Genomic DNA, 7,293 nt, shown 5'->3' with positions numbered 1-7,293 from the left:
TATCCCAGTCCTGAGGAGCTGCAGTCCCACCCCTGTCACTGCAGAGCGCTGTGGCACCATGCACGGGGGCCAGAGGCCGCTGCTCCTTCTGTCACTGTTGGCTGTCTACCTGGGTGTGGACACAGGGGGTCTGGGGCCTGGAGAGGCCAGGAGCAGGGGTCCAAGGCCTCAGGGGATGGAGGGTCTGGGGGGCTACTGGAGCCTGTCCGCCACACCCGGTTCCCTACTTCCCCATGTCACACCCTCCCGTGGCCTCCCCCTCATTCTGCCCCAAAGCCCCTGTACCCAGGCTCACCCCTGTCTGTCACAGGAGCCCAGGGCCGGAGCCAGGAGGAACGTCTGCTCAGGGACCTGATGCACAGCTACGTCCCCCACCTGAGGCCTGCCAAGCACGATTCAGACGTGGTCAACGTCAGCCTGAAGCTCACGCTCACCAACCTCATCTCCCTGGTGAGCACAAGCCTGTAGGACGGGGGCGGGGAGGGGATCCCACCCTGCCTCTGGGATTGGGGGAGAGGAAGGGGCTGGCGCCAGCAGCCGGGAGCAGGCAGCGCCCACCGGGGAGAGACCAGGGAGCTGGGAAACTCCCATGGGGCCGCCCAAGAGGCTGGGGTCTTGTAGGGACTAACACCTGGGGGCTTAGCCCTCTGTTCTGCGCCCGCAGAATGAGCGAGAGGAGGCCCTCACCACCAACGTCTGGATAGAAATGGTAAGAAGCCGCCCTGCCGCCCTCTTTTCCTCTAGCAGCTCCCACCCTGGGGCCCCAAGGCCCTCACAGCTGCCTGTTTCCCTCCCATCCCATCCCTGCCTCTCCTGCCCCCCCCGGGCTGGGCCCCCATTCCTGGGGGTCAGGGAGCCTGGCAACCCCTCCCCCTGCAGCAATGGTGTGACTACCGCCTGCGCTGGGACCCACGTGACTACGACGGCCTGTGGGTGCTGCGGGTGCCGTCCACCATGGTGTGGCGGCCGGACGTCGTGCTGGAGAACAAGTGAGGAGGCGGCGTGGGCGGGGTGTGGGGGGGCGGCCAGACAGACGCAAGGGCGGGCCCAGCAGGACAAGGGTGTTCTGGGAGAAAGAGGCAGGGGAACAGAGGGTGCAGCCCGGGGACACTGCGGGCACTGGGGCGCGGGGGCTAAGGGTAGGGCCCGGGGCCAGCAGATCTGGCTCCACCGCCTCCGGGCTGGGCCGCCTGGGTAGGAATGAGGACAGCTCTCTCGGGGGCCCACAGGACAGGCGCAGGAAGGGCTGCCCTCCGGCTCTGGCACTCTGTGGGAGCTTAACCTCCGTCAGTTGCTGCCATGACCATTAATGAAGGGGGGAGGGGAGAGCGGCAGCGATTAGGAGCTGGGCCGAGGGAGCCTGGCGTGTGGGGGGGTGGGGAAGAGGGGCGGGGAGGGGGCCGGGGGAGGAGTGGTCCCCAGGCCAGGAGGAGACCGGTCAGGGGTGTGGCGGGCTGGGAAGGGTTGGTGGCCCCGGGCCCCATCCACACGTGGCCTGGCCTGTGCACAGCGTGGACGGCGTATTCGAGGTGGCCCTCTACTGCAACGTGCTCGTGTCTCCCGACGGCTGCGTGTACTGGCTGCCGCCCGCCATCTTCCGCTCCTCCTGCCCCGTCTCTGTCACCTACTTCCCCTTCGACTGGCAGAACTGCTCCCTCATCTTCCAGTGAGGCCATTGGCTGGGGTGGGGATTTGGGGAGCCGCTCTAAGAGGGGCCCTGGTCGGGTGGGGACCCAGGGGCCTGGCTCCACCTCCCTGGGGCCTCTGCGTCTGTCTCAGGCCCAGTTGCCTGAAGATGCCCATGTCCCTCCCTGCTATGCCTCGGTCCCCTCACTCAACCTCCTTCGCTGCCTCAGTTTCCCTGCCTGTGCCCGGAGGAGAGACATCAGTGACTGGGATGGGTGGGCGAGAAGGCACACACACGCCGACACACATGCACACCCACACTAGACCACTACGCCCTACAGCCCCACGGAGAGGACGGCGCTGTCTCAGTATCCTCGTCCATTGATGGGGGAAAGGGGGTCTGTGAGAGGGTCTCCCCGGCTCTTAGAGGAACAGTCTTCCTGAGACCCTCCTCAGTAAGCAGACCTGAGAGGTGCACACTGTATTTCCTCTGTTCTCACCATCGGCCCCTCCTGCCCTGGAGACGGTGGGAGGGAGGAACACGGGGTGGCCCTGGGCTCTTGCCACCAGGGCAGCGCATTGAGCTGCAGTCTCCTGGTCCTTCAACTCAAACTTCCCCAGACCCCAAAGAGCCTGACTGCCCGCCCCTGCCCCATCTCGTGCCAGGGTTTTGTGGAGAACTCAGAAATTCCTGGCTGCACTTTTTGAGGCAAAGCAGCCCACAGTTGCCCTCAGGTGATGGTCTATGTGACCTCATGTGTGAGTCTACATACACTCAAGTCTATCCTCTTTCCCTCCCCATCTCCCAGGTCCCAGACCTACGGCACCAACGAGATCAATCTGCAGCTGAGCCAGGAAGATGGTCAGACCATCGAGTGGATTTTCATAGACCCCGAGGCCTTCACAGGTAACCTCCACCCAAGGCCCCTGCTGGACCTGGCTGTGCGGGCAGGGCCAGGCCGAGATCACGCCCCCTCCCGTGTAACTCAAGATGAAAACTACAGTAAACCACAAAATACATAGATTTAAAGGCCCGGCAAACCTCTGATTTTCCCCATGATAATTACTCCAGTTTTGGTGGGAGGGGTATCAAGCATCCATCTTCCCACACTGTTCCCATCCCTCAATGGCGCTCCTTTGGGCACATGCTGGTTGCCCTGTAGCTGGGTCACACGGGCTGCAGGGATCTGCCCGCCCGCACTCCCTGTGCCCACCCCAGCCTGCTGCCTGCAGAAAATGGAGAGTGGGCCATCCGGCACCGGCCAGCCAAGATGCTGCTGGATGAGGCAGCACCAGCCGAGGAGGCCGGCCACCAGAAGGTCGTCTTCTACCTGCTCATCCAGCGCAAGCCCCTCTTCTACGTCATCAACATCATTGCGCCCTGTGTACTCATCTCCTCTGTGGCCATCCTCATCTACTTCCTTCCCGCCAAGGGTACCTAGCGCCTGTGGGAGGGGAGCCCCGGCCCCGGCCGGCGGCACAAGGGATAGCTGGAAGGGCAGAATGGCACCATGACCTGGGACCAGGGACATGGACTCCTTGTGGGGAGGGGGGTGCCCCACGGTGGGGATGTTGAGATCCGCTCTGAAGGCCTCTTGGTCATGGGCAGCGGGTGGTCAGAAGTGTACCGTCGCCATCAACGTGCTCCTGGCCCAGACTGTCTTCCTCTTCCTTGTGGCCAAGAAGGTGCCCGAGACCTCCCAGGCGGTGCCACTCATCAGCAAGTAAGGCCGGTCCTCGTGCCTGTGCCCGCCTCCTCCCCTCCCTTCTCAGGACCACAGGGCACTGCCCTCCTGCCACCCCCATCGCCGTCATCCTCAGTGCCAGCCCATCGCCCCAAGGGATCTGGGGGAATCAGCCACTACGGGTGGGGATGTTGTCTGGGGTGGAGTGTCGAAGGGCCAGCCCCGCCTCCTGCCTGCACCCCACCCCCCACCCCGCCACCCCGGCAGGTACCTGACCTTCCTCCTGGTGGTGACCATCCTGATTGTTGTGAATGCTGTGGTCGTGCTCAACGTGTCTCTGCGGTCCCCACACACACACTCCATGGCTCGAGGGGTCCGCAAGGCAAGCTCCCCGCCCCCGCCCACTCCAGCATCCTCCTGCCCTTTCCACTTACATGCACCTCCCCCTGCACTCCTGTCCCTGGGCATATTCCTCACCTACCACATTCAGCAGCTAACCTGCCCCGTGTGCATCTAGAAGCACGTGCCCAAATGGATCAATAATAACATCAAGCGCTTACTATGTGGCAGGTGTATTACATATACTAACTTATTTAATCTTCATAAATCCCCTATGAACTGGGTATTAGTATCATCTCCAGTTTACATATGAGGAAACTGAATCACAGAAAGGTTAAATAGCTTACTTGAGGTCGCACGGCTAGAAAGTGGAGGAAGCAGGATTCGGCCCAGGCAGCCTGGCTCCAGTGCCCGTGTGATCTGCAGCCCACCTGCAGCAGTCAGCTGGGACCCTTGTTACAAATGCAGATTCCCAACCTACCCCAGGCATCCTGGGCCAGGGGTGGGGCCCAGGAACCCGTGTCTCCAACAAGTGCCCTGGTGATTCTGATGTGCACAAAAGTTTGGGGGCCCAGGTTCAGTGTCTGGCACGAAACAGGTAAGCTGTACCGGGGCCAAGCCACTGCCCCTGAAGTGCAGCCTCTGGGCCCCCAGTGCATGAGCCCTTCGTGCCAACCATCACCTCCTGCTCCGAAGCCCAGCCTGGCCGCTCAGTCACCCAGGAAGGTCTGCTGGCCGCTAAGCTAAGCCACCCACGACATCCCCTCTTCAGGTGTTCCTGCGGCTCCTGCCCCAGCTGTTGCGGATGCACGTTCGCCCACTGGCCCCAGCGGCTGTGCAGGACGCCCGGCCCCGGCTACGGAATGGCTCCTCCATGCGGTGGTCAATCACAGCCGGGGAGGAGGTGGCCCTCCGCCTGCCCCGCAGTGAACTCCTCTTCCGGCAGCACCAGAGCAATGGGCTAGTAAGGGCAGCGCTGGAGAAGCTAGGTGAGACAGGGGGTGTGACACTGGGGACACTCCTGCCCAGGGACTTCAGACACGAAGGGTCTGTTGGCCAAGGTGCCTGGCACAGCAGATGAGTGCTGGGCAAGTGTCCAGGTTGGGGGGGAGAGGGGCTGGGGTCTCTAAGGAGAGGCCACTTTCTCAGACTGTTTCTCCTCCATTCTACTCCCAAACCTTTCTCTCTCTCTTCCACAGAGAAAGGCCCGGAGTCAGGGCAGAGCCAGGAGTGGTGTGGCAGCCTGAGGCAGGCCGCCCCAGCCATCCAGGCCTGCGTGGAAGCCTGCAACCTCATTGCCTGCGCCCGGTACCAGCAGAGTCACTTTGAGAGTGTAAGCCAGTCGGGAGTGGGGGTGGGGTTTGAGTACCTGGTGAGGGACTTGGACCTGAGATGGGGCAGGATGAGTGGTGTGGCCATGGTAGGGCAATAGGATGGAGAAAGTGGAACTGGGAGTGGGGCCGTGGAAGAAGCCAGGTTGAGGCCTGGAAGTAGGTGAGAAGGGCTCAAGGAAATGAAGAACGGAGGCCTGCTGGATGGCCAAGGGTGGTACAGGGATCCAGCTTGGTGCCACCGCTGGTCACCTCATACCCTGCTTCTCACCCTCAGGGGAACAAGGAGTGGTTCCTGGTGGGCCGAGTGCTGGACCGCGTCTGCTTCCTGGTCATGCTCTCGCTCTTTGTCTGCGGCACTGCTGGAATCTTCCTTATGGCCCACTACAACAGGATGCCTGCCCTGCCATTCCCTGGAGACCCCCGCTCCTACCTGCCCTCATCCGACTGAGCCAACCAATTGCTGCTAGCCATGTGGAGTCTTATCGGCTGTGTTCTGTTGCTGAGGTCACGAGTATGCTCTTTGGGAAGCCCCCTTCAGGGCCACGTGAGCCAACCGTTCCTGAGAAAAGCTGGGGAAATAAAAAGACAGAGCTGGAGCCCTGGAGTGGTTGGGGATGGGATGCTGGCAGAGTGCGTTAGTGGGATCAGCATCTACACGGCACTGGCTTGCTATTCCTGGCACTCCCCTCACTTGAGCAAAGTGTTATCAACTCCCATCATTTCTGAAGCCCTAAGGACTCTGTTTTATCTTATCCCCAACTAGGCAAGGTCCTATCCCTCCAGGCCTGGGCCTCCTTTCCCTTCTACAAGTTCCCCGCAGGCTCCTAAAGGAGGGAAGTCAAGAGAGAAGTGAAGCGTAGCAGCCAATGCTCTAGCGAAAGAAGGGGAGCAGAGCCCACTCCAGCTGGCATCTGCCTACTTTCTTGGGGCTGTACGCACCCAATAGTCATGTGCACCAGTGACCTTTCTATTCAGATACATTTTTTTGCCATCGATCACCAAACATTTTATGAGTTTTATTATCTTTTTTCATTATTAAGAGCTCCTCACAGCATTATGGATAAGCAAGAATCACTATTCCCCCATGTTTAGGATGGGCAAATTGGGGCCTAGAGTAAGAGGGGCGTCCCAGAACAATGATGGCTAAATAAGGGTTGGAGTCCACAATTCCCAACACTGACCCAATCTTAGACACTCTAAGAAAGTTCTATGGCCTGGAAAACGGACGCCTCTTCCTTCTCTTCTCAAAGGCCAGGGAATTTGCACTGGTCTCAAGGAAGAGCGAGGCAGGGAGGCAGGGAGGCAGGGAGGAGACCCTGACCAGGCTCCCTTTGCCCCACTTAGGAGACGAGGGCCAGGGTCTTTCAGGGGTGGGGGTGGGGCGGGGAGTAAGGCCATGCTTTGAGAGTGTAACTGGGGCCTGAGTTTTGTTGGTGACAAGACAACTTGGGCAAGTCATTTGTGCTCCCTGAGCCTGTTTCCTCATCTGTAAACATGGGCACAGATATCAGTTCCTACCTCCCCTCATCACAGGATCAAAGGTGCGGGTGACAGTGATTAAAAAATGTTAAAAGTGTCACATAAAGACCTGACAATGGGACATTGTTGGGGGGGAGAGGACCTCCCCCAAGTACAGGGTTGCTGGCTTTGGGGATCAATCACCAGCAGGTTCATTTCATTTATTCCACTGTGTGTGTGTGTGTGTGTGTGTGTGTGTGTGTGTGTGTGTGTGTGGCTCCCGCGCTGCTGTGTATTTCGAGTGTCAGGCAATTTGATGACGGTGGGATCATCTCTGGTTCCTGTAAGCCTCTCTACTAGCTTAGTCACCTGGAGTGAGTCTCTCAATCTGACTGCCTCAGAAGGCGGAGATCAGCTCTGTAGCTCCTGGCACAAGTAAGCAAAGATTAACAATAGCCACCACTTATGAAGGGTTACCGTGTCTAGCGCCTGAAACTGATTATCTCGTTCAATCCACACGGCAACCTCAAGAGGCGGGTGCTACAGTATAGTATGGCCAGTACCAAAGAAGAAAGAGCCTCAGGGAGCTTAAGAGAGAGTCCAGGACCGTGCAGACCCACCGAGGTCGGAGTCGGGAGCCGTGAATCCAGAGTCTGCGCCGTCAGCTACTCGGAGCTGTCTTTCTCGGAGCCCGCCGCGGGAGGGGGTCAGCACGCGCTCCACTGGGCAGGGCGGGCAAGAACAGGGACAGAGCCGAGGCCCGCAGCCCGCGTGGCCACCGAACCTGAGCAGCTCAGCGCAACCGCCCGACTACTGCGTCCTGGCGTACCCGCCCCCTTCCCGGCCAGCTC

At 60.1% G+C, this 7,293-nt stretch overlaps 1 protein-coding gene across 2 annotated transcripts; it reads left to right on the top strand.

Moving 5' to 3' along the window:
* Nucleotides 1-9: 9 nt before the first annotated feature.
* CHRNG (cholinergic receptor nicotinic gamma subunit) lies at nucleotides 10-5,579 on the top strand. Of its 2 annotated transcripts, XM_029225633.1 has the most exons (12): nucleotides 10-113; nucleotides 311-450; nucleotides 665-709; nucleotides 880-989; nucleotides 1,511-1,666; nucleotides 2,436-2,533; nucleotides 2,860-3,060; nucleotides 3,236-3,350; nucleotides 3,579-3,693; nucleotides 4,423-4,639; nucleotides 4,850-4,983; nucleotides 5,259-5,579. In XM_029225633.1, exons 1-12 carry the CDS (start codon nucleotides 59-61, stop codon nucleotides 5,430-5,432), a joined length of 1,560 nt encoding a protein of 519 aa, XP_029081466.1. In that variant the 5' UTR covers nucleotides 10-58; the 3' UTR covers nucleotides 5,433-5,579. The 2 variants fall into 2 exon arrangements, with proteins under 2 accessions (XP_029081466.1, XP_029081467.1); XM_029225634.1 differs by lacking the exon at nucleotides 1,511-1,666 and having other exon boundaries at nucleotides 59-113; nucleotides 5,259-5,567.
* The last annotated feature ends 1,714 nt before the right edge of the window (nucleotides 5,580-7,293 follow it).

The sequence above is a fragment of the Monodon monoceros genome, unplaced genomic scaffold (assembly GCF_005190385.1).
Source record: "Monodon monoceros isolate NGI ecotype Baffin Bay Population unplaced genomic scaffold, NGI_Narwhal_1 Super_Scaffold_16, whole genome shotgun sequence".
In the NCBI taxonomy this organism is placed as follows: Eukaryota; Metazoa; Chordata; class Mammalia; order Artiodactyla; family Monodontidae; genus Monodon; species Monodon monoceros.
The sequence above is the reverse complement of the archived record's forward strand: the minus strand, read 5'-3'. Positions and strand labels throughout refer to the sequence as shown.

Excerpts from the sequence above, each read along its gene's own strand:
- CHRNG (XM_029225633.1), top strand. The coding sequence starts at position 59 with ATGCACGGGGGCCAGAGGCCGCTGCTCCTTCTGTCACTGTTGGCTGTC. Across the intron at positions 114-310 it reads ACTGTTGGCTGTCTACCTGG|GAGCCCAGGGCCGGAGCCAG; the intron begins GTGTGGACACAG and ends TGTCTGTCACAG. Across the intron at positions 3,351-3,578 it reads GCGGTGCCACTCATCAGCAA|GTACCTGACCTTCCTCCTGG; the intron begins GTAAGGCCGGTC and ends CCACCCCGGCAG.